We start from the raw sequence: 13501 nt of genomic DNA on the forward strand, positions 1-13501 counted from the left end.
ACTTTTTGAAGTAAATATATATTTACTTTACATAGTGACAGAGTTTCTCAGTTTACTGAGTATAAATATATTATGAAATCTTAGCTGAACAGGGACTCTGGTAATTTAACATCTGGGTGGGTTCCACAATGCTGACAACAGAGACATCTCAGAAGAGGTAGAGAGAAGAATTAATTGATAGGTCTTTACAAAGTCAGGGAGCACACTGTGAGCTCAGGTCAGCAAAATGACTTTTAGATCATCTCTCTCTGGTTTGAATTTGTGATACTGATATTCCCAATACTGTAAGTGCTTTTGGGCAAATGGTGTGTGTAGTTTTTCTAAAAATAAAGTGGAAGTTTTCAAAACATTTAAAAACAAGAGTTGAGAGTCAGCATAATGAATGTTAGGATCTGAAGAGCTATGGCTTATTTAATGCATGGTAGAATGAAGTTTAATGAGAGCATAGTCAGCTCTAGTGGGCTTTAAAACTGATAGGCAAAAAGGTACAATAAGCTTTAGCATGGCAGCTCTCTCTCTGCAGTCCAGCAGACACCTGAGTGCTTACTAAGTTTAAGAGTTCTTCCATGAGAAGAGGAAAGGGCTGTAAAGGCTTGTAGTTTGTGCATCAGAAACTTACAGAAAAGATGTTTACACTGTTTACAAAGCCCTTTTACTACAAGTACCCCATAGTCTTTTCTTTTTCTTTTAAACAAGAGAAGAACAATACAGGATAAAATAAATAAATACACTGTGAAAGATACTATATTTTTGCTGAGATAAGGCAAAGCTCAAGTTCTGAAAATGTATGCCTTGCATGTGAGGTGCTCTGTTAGGTTTCACAGTTATAATAAACTGGATGAATGGCTGCTGGCTGAAAAACATTTTGATTACTGATATTATGGCTCCACAAGAAAAATGTGAATCATTGTACTTTCTGGATCATAACCACAAGTTTTTTTTATAACCTCATATTTCCTTGATCCACGCTACATATAGGAAAGGATTTTGTTCTCTGTAATATTTATGGCTTTCATTTTCTATTCTACACATGGGTTATATCTCTCAAGTATCACTGGTTTATTTTTAGACATCTTTGTGATACTATGAACTTTTATTAGCATAAATGTTAATGAATAAATCAGGTATTAATAGTTACAGTTTCATTGTCATAAATGTAATTTGGCTCAGAACTTGCATAATTACACAAAACACTGCTCAGTTAAGTCTTTCTGAAGATGAATCTTACAAATTCATTTAAAAGTAACATAAAACTCTGTATTTACCTGTGGTCCTCATTTGTAGCTATCAAGCTGGATACATTCCGTAATATCCCACCTCCACTTTCAATAATGGCTAAAGTATTTGTCTGGCTGCGATAAGTGAGAGTGCCAACCAAAAATGCAAGCGCACCACCTACAGCACATATGTCAGCTTTATTCTCAGTGCAGTGTGCTGACAGATTCCATAAGGCACTCAGTACACTTTTGAGGGTTGATTCCTATCAAGAAACAGAATATATGTCATCTAGTTAAGAGCTGTAACTATAACTCTTAGAACTTCTATGCTTATTTCTATAGAGAAAGCTCTCTCTTTTTTTTAAACATCCCCTGGTAAAGCATTAAGAACGCCTCACTTAAAAAAACTTTCATAAAATACCAAACAGAACTTAAGACAGTGATATCCCTATGAAACAAGCAGAACACAATATTAAAACAATGACCATCACATTCATCTAAACAATGAACGTGAAATGTTTAGATGGTGCACACTTATCTCACGGAAGTTTATATTAGAAAATGAAACAACTGATGTGCATTCTGAAAAGATAACATTTTCAGGATACTATAAACTAGAAAAAACCCTCTATATGCTGATTTGAAAAGATATCCAGACCTATCATTAAATGAAAAGAGCAAGCTGCAGAGAAGTATGTACAATATTGTTTGTATAAAAACACACATCCATATTTATGTGTGGTTGATGCAAAAGTAACAATTTATTAAAATGGAAGAATACTGGAAATACTCCAACTTCTTAAAATCCTCAAAGAAACAAAGTCATTATAAAAATGAGAACTCCCTGATGTACAGTATCATAGTAAACTGTCAATTTATAACTGCCAGAGAAGGCACTTTGAGTATACAATTAAGGATGTTTGGTTAAAACTTGCCATGCTCCTGACATCACTCTTCTTACTAAAAATCAATCAGGGAACAGACGAACATTCATTAGAAACCTACTCTGTGCCTGTCACAGTTACAGGGACTCTAGAGGATGCAAACAGAGCAACTGACACTTGCTTTGAAGGTACTGTTTACTCTGGGGGAGAAAAGTAACACTATACTTAAAACCAAGGGCTCTAAGGAAAAGATTACTGCCATGGAAACTTAAGTCAAATAAATGAAATAATTCTGGGGGAGAGCAGCTCTGCAGATAAAAAGACATGTACATTCAGAGGAAGCAGGGGAAGTAGAATGAGTAAAGGCATGGAAGTGGGAATAAGCAAGGGAAAAGTAAGTAACAGAAAGAAGACACAGAAGTCAAATCCACGTTGGGACAGCATAGGAAGTAAGGTCAGACAGGGCAAAGATGGCCCTGAATGTCATGGCAAACATTTTGGGCTCAACCCAATCAAGAGCCATTGTATTCTCTTCTTCAGGATATTAAATGAATAAAATAGATACTATTTACCATGAGGCAGAGAAGAAATGCTTTCACCATTGAAGATGTGAAAAGGACAATAGCTCAATTTTAATTACAATGTGATTGAGGAACTGGGACAAAGTATCTTGAGATCGGAAAAAACGGGAACAGTTTAGAGGAGTGAGCTAAACTTACACCTGACCTAGAGATAGAGAGTTGAAGGTAGGAAAACAGAAGTTGCTCTCTTTGGGACTACATGTAGGGGCCAAGGGTTTTGTTTCAAAGGAGCTTTATAGTTAGAGGAGACAAGATGAAACGATTAGATGTTGGAAGTATAGGTGGTAAAAACAAAGGGAGGAGATTCAGTAAGGTACGTGATCAAAAGGTATCAAATACAGGTACAGGTAGAAAAGTGATACCTTAGTTAGGCTATAAATCTAGATTTCTGTTAGCAGCAAATTTAGAAAGGACTGAGGAAGATATGGCCGGTTAAGAAATGAAGGAAATGACTGCTAGACTACTTGTTCAGGGCTTTGGCTGTTACAGGAGACTCTCTGAAGGAAGTTGGAAGAAGCAATGAAAATGAACATTTTTGTTTTTATTTTCAAAACACTGGGCTTCTTACAGATAAGTGAAACATTAAAAAAGCCTCCTTCTCTACGACCAGTAGAGAAAGTATGTAGGCCAAGAGTAAGGGACGAACAGTTTTGAGTAAACAGCAATGCCCAGAGCACAGGGTGCAGGTGAAGGAAAGACTGTTGTGTGGAAGAGGAAGGGCCAGTGAATGAGGTGAAAAGGATGCAGTACATGGGGAATATGGAAGTAATTTTGGTTCTTGTGGTTGTGAGGGGTAAATAAAGTTGGGAATGAAAAGATGACAAGTTAAAAAGAGAAAGAATGTTCATATTGGCTATTGCACTGAATGTAGAAAAAGATGGAAAAAATAAAATCTAATACTATTAACCAGAGCAAGACCAAATTAGAACTGGGTATTATAACTTTCTGATGGGCTAGTTTTTCCAACATTGGGCTTCCATTAAAAAAAAAATTTTTTTTTTAATTAGTTTTGTTTAGTTGCTCAGTCGTGTCCGACTCTTTGCAATCCCATGGATTGTACACTCTCAGGCTCCTCCATCCACAGGATTTTCCAGGCAACAGTACTGGAGTGGGTTGCCATTTCCTTCTCCAGAGGATTTTCCTGACCCAGGGATTGAACCCGGGTCTCCCACATTGCAGGCAGACACTTTACCGTCTAAGCCACCAGGGAAGTCCAAATTTTACTTTTTAAATTAATTTATTTTAATTGGAGGCTGATTACTTTACACTATTGTGGTGGTTTCTGCCATACGCTGACATGAATCAGCCACGGGTGTACATGTGTCCCCATCCTGAACCCCCTCCCACCTCCCTCCCCATCCCACCCCTCAGGGTCATCCCAGTGCACCAGCCCTGAGCACCCTGCCTCATGCATCGAACCTGGACTGGCGATCTGTTTCACATATGATAATATACATGTTTCAGTGCTATTCTCTCAAATCATCCCACCCTCGCCTTCTCCCACAGAGTCCAAAAGTCTGTTCTTCACATGTGTCTCTTTTGCTGTCTCGCATATAGGGTCATCGTTACCATCTTTCTAAATTCCATATATATGCATTAGTATACTGTAATGTTCTTTATCTTTCTGGCTTACTTCACTCTGTATAATGGGCTCCAGTTTCATCCATCTCATTAGAACGGATTCAAACACATTCTTTTTAATAGCTGAGTAATATTCCACTGTGTATATGTACCACAGCTTCCTTATCCATTCGTCTGCTGATGGGCATCTAGGTTGCTTCCATGTCCTGGCTATTGTAAACAGTGCTGCGATGAACACTGGGGTACACGTGTCTCTTTCAGTTCTGGTTTCCTTGGTGTGGGCTTACATTAAAAATTCATAGATGAATTCAGGGAGAAATGATCTTTAATGATTCTCTCTCATCTATGAGAGAGAAATGATCTACTCTTCGTTTACGAAACAGGCTACGTCTTGACATCATTAGAATCTTCGCACTTTCAGTGGGCTGTCTGTCCCTCTGCCTTTCTCGGTTTGTCTGTGGACCGCTGAGGCCCATAAGTGATACCACAGTGCACTGTTCAGCTGCAGTGCGAGCTCCAGTAACACACGCACATGATGTTTACAGAAACGTCCTTCTGAAAATACACAAGGTTGACTAGAAAGGAGTCTTAAAGTGTACATGGCACTAATTTTTTGTATAATTTTAGTAAGGTATTGCAGCAACCAATAAACTGTACTTTGATCCTCCTCCAATTTCCTCATGCCCCTTATAATCCACCCCCAACCCCAGGCAACTACTGTTCTGATTTCTGACATAACAGATTATTGCAGGTATCAATAGTTCATTCTTTTTTTTTATATAGCCAAATAGTATTCCACAATTTATGTATCCATTTACCTACTACATTAGAATTTTTTTCCTAGGTTTTGGCCATCACAAATAATCTTTATGTGAATATTTGTGTGTCTTTGTGTAAATTTAAGTTTTTGTTCCTCATGGGTGGCCAGGCTGTATGGCAGGTAAATGTTAATTTTAAAACACTGCCAAAAGTTCTCTCAAGTCGGACAGAGAGACCTCAGAGATATTGCATGGTTCCAGACCACTGCAATAAAGCAAATATTGCAATAAAGCAAGTCATACCATTTTTTTGGTTTCTCAGTGCATATAAAGTTACATTTACATTATACTGTAATGTATTAACTGTCCAACAGCATTATGTATAAAGATGTACATACCTTAACCGAAAAATAATGCTGTTGGGAAAATGGCACTAAAAGACTTGCTTAGTGCAGGGTTGCCACAGACTTTCAATTTACCAAAAATACAGTATCTGCAAACTGCAATAAAGTGAAGTATGCTTGTATACCATTTAACTTTTCTGCCAGCAGTGCATAAGAATTTCAGCTGTTTAACATCTTTGACAACACATGGTCAATTTTAAAAAATTTAACCAATATAATATGTGTAATGGTATCTCATAGTTGTAATTTGTATTTCCCTGATGACTAACGATGTTGAGTATATTTTCAAGTGCTTACTGGCCACCATTCATAATCTTTTTTTCTAGAGTGTAAGTACAAGTGTTCTGCTGATTCAGTAGTGTTCTAAAGGTACCTTTATGCAAATCCTGAGTATATTTGAACAGTATTGTTTTCTCCCAGTTTTGAGACATAACTGACATGTAACACTATTTAAGGTATACAGCATAATGATTTAACTTACATACATCATGAAATGATTATCGCAGTAAGTTTAGTGAACATTTATTATCTCATATATATATATATATATGTATATATACATACACAAAAATGAAAGAAATAGAAAACTTTTTCCTTGTGATGAGCACTCAGGACTTACTCTCTTAAGAATTTTCATATATAATGATATGGTAGCATTAATAACATTAATCATATTGTATATTACATTCTAGTATGTATTTATCTTATAACTGGAAGTTTGTACCTCCTGACCACCTTTGAACATTATCTTTATAGCCAGTTACTTAACTGAATATTTTTCTTACTCCTAATAATTTTCCAGTTGATTTTCTTGGGAGTTTCCAGGTATAAAACGATGTAATTTAGGAAAATATACATAAATTTTAAAAAAAGCCCCAGACTGAAAAGGAAATTCTGAAGAGAAAAATGTAGGCTCTGGGTCAAGGAGGGCTGGTTGGGTGAAAGGAAGCTCAGATTAGCTAAAAAGACTAGCTTAGCTTAGTTCTTTGCAAATTTCAATTTAAAAAAAAAAATCAGCTTAGTTTCTAAAGTAGATATCCCACCTGGATATTACTTCCTTTTGTAAACAAATTATTATTTGATGGATTTTTCATCTTTGGGTCTGATTACCTCTATAAGGTGACTATCAAAATCTGGGGACTCCGGGAGATTGGGATTTGGGCAGCAAGGAATCATCTAGGGGTGGTTCTGTCCCGTTTCCCTTACACAGCCGTCTGATAATAAATGGAGACATTTCTGATGATTATGACAGAGGGGAGGGCATGTCAGCGTTTAGTGGGCAAAGGCCAGGAATGCTGCTGAGCATCCTACAAGGCACACATCAGTACCCCCAGACAAAGACTTACCTGTCCAAGGTGTCAACAGAGCTGAGTCTGAAAAATCCTGATTTACACTAGGTCATCTTGTACAGTCTTGTCTGCCTTAATACTTGCAAAGTTTGGAGCAGTCTAAGTCTAGGGATTGGTAAGCTCTTAAGAGGGTCAGAAATTAGTGAGTTTCAGAGGTGGGAGAGGGCAGCGAAAAAGTATCCAAAGATGAAATGCCAAATACCAAATGTTCTCAAAGGTACCTTTTTCACTTCCAAAGCACATTCCATCAGTGCTTTCACACTTCCAACTTCACGCAAAGTCTTTTTACTATTTACATCTGCTCTCCAAGACAGATTCCTCAAAACACTTGCAATAACCTGCAAATGGATCAATTTTAGAATAGTTTGTTTATAAAATTATTTATACTGGTTGCTTTCTTGCCCTTAATGTTAAAAGTAAGAGTGCGTGCATGCACGCTAAGTTGTTTCAGTTGTGTCTGATTCTTTGCAACTCTATGGACTGTAGCCCACCAAGCTCCTCTGTCCATGGGATTCTCCAGGCAAGAATACTGGAGTGGACTGCCATGCCCTCCTCCAGGGGATCTTCCCGACCCAGGGATCAAACCCGTGTCTCTTACGTCTCCTGCACTGGCAGGTGGGTTCTTTACCACTAGCACCACCTGGGAAGCCCAAAAGTAAGAGTAGAAATCTATTAATAAATAAATTTCTTCTTAAAGCTACTACTGAGCCAAAAGGAAGTCTACAATAAAATTCTTTTCCTCTATTCTGGTATTAATGTAGCCACAATTTAAACATGAGGTGCTAAATACTGAGTCACAGCTTAAATTAATCTAAATCAGGGTATTAAGCCACTAATATCCAAGAAAAACATGTGGAATTCTTAGAAGTACCTGCTGTAAGTCCTCACTTTCAGATTTTAGTTGAGCCACGAGTGCTCTCATGCAGCCTTTCATAGAGCAGAGGGTAGCCTGTAACGTCAAGGATTACACAGGGTTAATAACAAGGCAACCTGAAGCTGTGCTCTATTTTTGACCAGAAAATGTCAAATCAAGTTTCAATTGTCTCATTTTAATCCTAATGCCATAAAAGAACTAGAACCATAAATTACATAAATGAAAGACAAATACCCTCCTAATCCTTTGTAATATTCATTCCTTTCTTGGCAAACTGGAAAAATAAAGTGAATAAATGATAAGAAACGATAAGAAAAGGGTTTGAACATAAAGTCTTTTATTTGGATGGAACTAATATGTGTCTGACACTTGCACCAATCATCAAGATTTCCAGATTTTTACTGTCATTCCCAAGAACAGTATTTTTTTTTTAATTACTTTTTGGCCTCACTAGGTGGTACATGGGATCCTAGTTCCCCAATCAGGGACTGAACCTGTGCTCCCTGTGGTGGAAGAGCGGAGTCTTAACTGCAGGGCCACCAGGGAAGTCTGCCCAGGAACAGGGCTTTAAGTGCGATTACATAAATTCACTTCTCGGTTCCATCTTTGCCTCTGTTTAGGCATTAGACATCAAACGAGTAAGGATATTGCAGTGGAATATAAAGTACAGGTTTTTATTAGTCAGTGTTTAATGAGGAGAGTGACAAAAAAGAAAGTGAAAAGTAGTCTGTATGGAATAAAAGAGCTATCTTAAGAAATGGATCTTATAAAACATACCTTGTTGGCTACATCTCCGAAAGTCAAGTTTGTCAAAGCCATTCCTGCATATCGTCTTAGAGTAATACTGTAGTGGTCATTAGTAAGCCCATACATTTCACAGTCCACTTGCAATAATTCTGCAATGGCCTGTAGTCCCCCTAATTTAAAAAGGGCAAGAGGAAAAAGACAGTAATCTAAAATAACACAAATGGTTACCAAGTTTATAAATTACTAGAGAAAAATCTCAAAGAATGAGAATACATGGTTTAATTCTGTCTTCAGAATTACAAGCTACAAAAAATGTTATGAAGCACTCTTGTGTAATTTACTTATCAAGTACAAGTGACAACTATTTCATTTTCTGCCAGTTTCTCCACCCTCCAGCCCCCTGTCTTACTGAATAAGATGAATATTATACTCTGGTTACTGCAATATACTCTATCCTGTCAAGGAATAAGAAGACTATTTTCTACTATTAGGTCCTCTTGAATGTAAGCAGAAAAAGATAACTTTATTACTAGGACTTTATAAACATTCTTCACTGTCACACACTGTGGCCTAATTACTTTAATATATTTTTATCTCCAAAATAATTTTTAGTATCATTAGGAATACTAAAATTTCTAAGTGAAATAGTGCATGAAGCAAAGCTTATATTTTTTCTATGAAAAAGAATTACCTCTTCAACTTATTACTAAACTGTATAGAACCATTTTTATGTTTTTTTCTTTTTAAATTCTTACTTTTCTTTGATACACACAAAATGTCAAATACCAATACTAGGATTTAGTATTTTCTTTCCCCTTGATTTCCACCACTGGGTATACTTAACAATGTCCACAGTGGTCAACAGTAGGAAGGCAAGGAGAAAAATGAAGGGAAAGGAAAGGAAAAGACATAAAGGAAGGGGTAGCAGAAAGACAACACAAAACAGCAGGACAAAAGGTGAAGCAAGATGGTGAGAGAGTGAATAAAAAGAAAAATAAAAATGCATATGAAGGTTATTCAAAATATTATTCATCATCAATATTAATCATTATGAAACCGGAGATATGATGAATATAAACAGGTAATTCTTGGATACTATAAGTCTAAACTGTCAGGTCATTAATCTGAAAGAGGATCTGTACATTCATTATTTTTGTAAATGATCTAGAAGGATCAGTATGCAGAGCAATCAGCAAGTTTGCAAAACAGACCAAGTTCAATTTTTGGTCAAGAATGCCAAGCCAGGGATTTAAGTCTTGGAACATTTGTGTAAATCTTTATAACTGGCACCAGTGACAGATAAGTCTGAATGTAGGTAAATAAAAATTAATTTGGTTAAGGAAAATCCGAACCATATTTAGGAAGATTCTTCCCCATCCACCCATGATAATGGGAAAGATAAATAGCCCATGAATGAAACAGCCAATGTCTCTATGGAGCTTACAGATCAGTACAGACAGCCATCGAACAGCTAACTTAATGTCATGACTGTGGGGAAGCGCGGGGCACGATAAAGAGGCAGACCTGACGTAGACCGGAAGGGTCAGGACAGTGGCTGAGGAGCTAAGGCTTAACTTGAGACGTAAAGGATGAATGACTGTCCAAAAAGGGTAGAGGAGAAACAGTAAGGAAGCATTTCAAGCAGATAAAATAGCATGTGTAAGGACTGCTGGACCTGGAACATTAACATACAGCAACGAGGAGAGGCTACAGAAATGCCAGGTAATACAAGACTTTATGTGCCTCACCAAGGATTTAATGCAGGAGAAAAGAATAATCAGATGTATGTTCTAAACAGATTAAGGCTACAGAATGATTACGATTGGAGGCGGGGAGCCAAGTAAGACAAACCATGGGAGACTAGGAGTGAAGAAAGAGGCTTTGCTTGTGCTGGGGATAAAAAGAGTAGCAGTGGTGCAGGATGCATTTAAGAGCCGAATTAAAGCAGTTAGCAGATACAGGGGACACGAGTAGAGTCCAAGAAACAGGAATAGAGTCCAAGAGCCTAAGACTCTGGCTTCAGCAAGTGGGTTGACGGAAAGGCTACCGTCTGAGAAAAGGAACCCTGGTCAAGAGACAGTTTTGGGGATGGAGGAGACAGACTCAGTTTCTGTCACTTTAGTCAGAAATGTCTGAAAAATCATCTCGGTGAAAATCCTGGAGGAGCAGTACGAAAATGTGTGTAAATCTCAGGAGAGAGAACGTGGATTAAGATGTGAGTTTGAAAAACATGGTCAGGGAAGCCATGTAGTAGAGTACATAGCCTAGGGAGAGTGGAAGAAAGCCTAGTACAGAGCTTCAGAAAATTCCACTATTTAATCCTTCAGTAAAGGAGGAACTGTTGTCTTGACTAGGAAACAGACCTGGAAGTCACTGCTGACCTAAAGACAGTGGCCCTGTTACTGATCAGATCACCAAATATTGAGAGTTACAAAGCGGACCATCAAAGCCATACACAGCACACTGCTTCAACCTTCATAAAACCCTGCCTGGCACAGCAGCATATGTGACACTGTTCTAAGAAAGTAACATGTGAAATAATCTCAAGAACCTCCCAAGAAGGCCCTTGACTACTTTTGTACGGAAAAACCAAAAATATTAGGACTTGATTCTGAAAACAATGATTAAGGAACAACATGATTAATGCCAATAAAATGATGAAGAACGTGCTAATGAAAAAAGAACATTCAATAAAACTTAGTGTATTAGATAAAAGAGAGAGACCCTTTATGATTTCCAGGAGTTAACCAAAAAAAACTTCCAGTGAACTTTAAGGCAAAGAATCTATATACTTTAAAAATGGATTCACAAAAATATGTGAATTCATGACAGATAGGAAAAAAAATTGGTTGCCCTAAGAAATACTAGGATGTTTCAAGGTAATGTAAAGGTCATGAGCACATCCTTCCACATTTTCTTCGTGTATGTGTTATAGAGAATAGTGTTCCAGATGAACCAAATATTATCTCGTATGGTATCTCATAACCTTATAGATAGTAGATGATCAATGTCTTCAGGTGACATTTACCAAAATTCTTAAACTTATCAAAACAAGATAATAGAAAGATGACAGAATTTTTAAAAAGTATATTACTTTTCTTTTACTTGGTTTAGACAGTCACCATTAGCATTAAATACCTCATTCTAAAATAAGTAGGGTTCAGCAACAATATTCTATATATTGGTAGTTTCACAAACTTTCCTGATCATAAGAATCACCTGGGCCACTTACTGGATTTCATTTTTGTTATCTAGTGCCTAGCACAGTTTCTAGGACGGAGTTGGAAATTAATAAATGTGTACATTCCTGGTATTATAGTCTAAAACTTGCAACACTAATAGTTTCAAACTTAAATGACCCTAATGGTTGTAGAATTTTCTTGCATCTACAAGAGACAGTCCTAGCTGACTGGGCTTAGGAATTTTTCTTCATCTACTTGGGACTACTTTCCTCCTATCCCTCACTGTCAGATCCCTTGTGCTACCTGACTGCATCTATCCACAGTCTACACACCTTGTTTCTTCTTTGGCTCCAGCGCAAAGTCAGAGGCTAGGAGTGAGAAGGTAGTCCCCTGTGGCTACATCCCCACAGTCACACCCCCAGAGGCCCCATCCTGCTCCTCACCTGAAAGCCCCTGCCCTAGCTCCTGGGATGAAATGCCCCGGGTAGCCTTCCTACCTGAAGAAGGAAGAGGAACAAATACTGAGTCTAGATTTCACTTGGAAATTCAGACGATTAATGTGGGTCAGTCCTAGTCTACAGTTCATTGGAACACAGGGACATTTAGAGAAAACATTTGTGGGAGCTTAAAACTGGATTAGTTTTCCTGTTTGTTCATTATTTTTCTCATTATTATGAGTGTTAAAAAAAAAACAAAAAAACCACCCAAACTTGAAATTTCACCAACGCTGGATTGTATTGAGGAGGGGAGAACTCACAAGTGCATACTCAATTTCACAGGAACCTGGGGAATAAGGGAAGAGAATCAAGCGGGCTAGGGCCTGTGGGGAGAAACGTACAGCTGGGGGCAGGCGGAGACCAAGTACACACAGCCTCCCAAAATGACGGTCTCAAGGGGACAGCACTCATTCTCAGCCGCTGTTCAGGTTCTCTGCGTCTTAAGAGACTCACAACTTTGTCACTTTAAGATAAATGATGAATGAAAATGGTAAGGGTGGCAGGGATGCAAAGCGGGGCCTGGAATGAAAGGTAACGTAAACAGCACAAAAAGCAAGGGCACAGCTACACCAAGATGGAGACTCAGTGCGTGCTTCTTGCTTGTGGCACGACTACAGCGATCCAGGTTCACATGAGATGGCTCAGCATGATGCAACTTACAAATACCACATGTGCAAAATGAACCTAGAAACCAAAGAGAAACCATCACATGAAAAATGGGGGCCACAGAGGCAGGTTCTGTAAGGTTCAGAGTATGTGAGAACACATACTAAGAGTAATCCTTCCAAAATTAATGGAATGTTTTCTAACATAAATTAGAGAATAATTCTTTTCCATTATTAACAAATTTCAGAGATATCAACCACACTGCTTATCATGAAAATCCAGTAAAGTACAGATAACCATGAAGATAAATGAGAATCTTAATAATAATTCCTTCCTGTGTCCATCAGAAGTGACTGAGTTCAAGAATAATTACAAAACTCCACATCATCACATCTCAAAACGATTCAAATTACCCTCCCACCAACTGTCACCCAGAGTCTACCTTGACAATATTGGCAAGAGTGGCCCATTTATTTATTTATTTTTGCCCATCTCTGGCTAAGATTTTAAAAACCCAAGTTAGGCTATAAAAGGGTAGCAGTTTCTGTCACTTAGGACATTGTCTTCTCTGGAAACCAGTCACTTGCTACAAGGAAGAAACAGATGGTAATAGAAGTTAGTGGCCTTATATCCTAATTCAACAATGACGAAAAATCTTCAGGATTCTTCTATGGCATTAAGAAACATTTTTATCTTACCAAGTTCATTCATTGCATGTCTATGCTCTTCATCAAACGAAAGTTTCATTAGAACACACACAGCAGGACAGATCTGATGTTCAACAGGAGCTGGCACTGAAAAATAAAGTTGACATAAACCGT

At 37.8% G+C, this 13501-nt stretch overlaps 1 protein-coding gene and 1 long non-coding RNA gene across 7 annotated transcripts in view; one reads left to right on the forward strand and one right to left on the reverse strand.

The window, feature by feature from the left end:
* The window catches only part of LOC139033359 (uncharacterized), a 48520-nt gene that overhangs the window by 15345 nt on the left and 19674 nt on the right, over positions 1 to 13501 (forward strand). The window lies entirely within an intron of this gene.
* The window catches only part of APC (APC regulator of WNT signaling pathway), a 120602-nt gene that overhangs the window by 7730 nt on the left and 99371 nt on the right, over positions 1 to 13501 (reverse strand). For 4 of the 6 annotated variants that reach the window (XM_020891891.2, XM_020891885.2, XM_070462328.1 and 1 more), the window contains 6 exons: positions 13379 to 13474; positions 12021 to 12074; positions 8426 to 8565; positions 7646 to 7723; positions 6996 to 7112; positions 1266 to 1480 (listed from right to left, as the gene is read on the reverse strand). In XM_020891891.2, the coding sequence (XP_020747550.2) occupies positions 1266 to 1480; positions 6996 to 7112; positions 7646 to 7723; positions 8426 to 8565; positions 12021 to 12074; positions 13379 to 13474 (700 nt within the window). The remainder of the gene's footprint in view (positions 1 to 1265; positions 1481 to 6995; positions 7113 to 7645; positions 7724 to 8425; positions 8566 to 12020; positions 12075 to 13378; positions 13475 to 13501) is intronic. The other 2 variants (XM_070462330.1, XM_020891888.2) reach the window with 1 other exon arrangement.

Source organism: Odocoileus virginianus, unplaced genomic scaffold, assembly GCF_023699985.2.
Source record: "Odocoileus virginianus isolate 20LAN1187 ecotype Illinois unplaced genomic scaffold, Ovbor_1.2 Unplaced_Scaffold_3, whole genome shotgun sequence".
Lineage (NCBI taxonomy): Eukaryota > Metazoa > Chordata > Mammalia > Artiodactyla > Cervidae > Odocoileus > Odocoileus virginianus.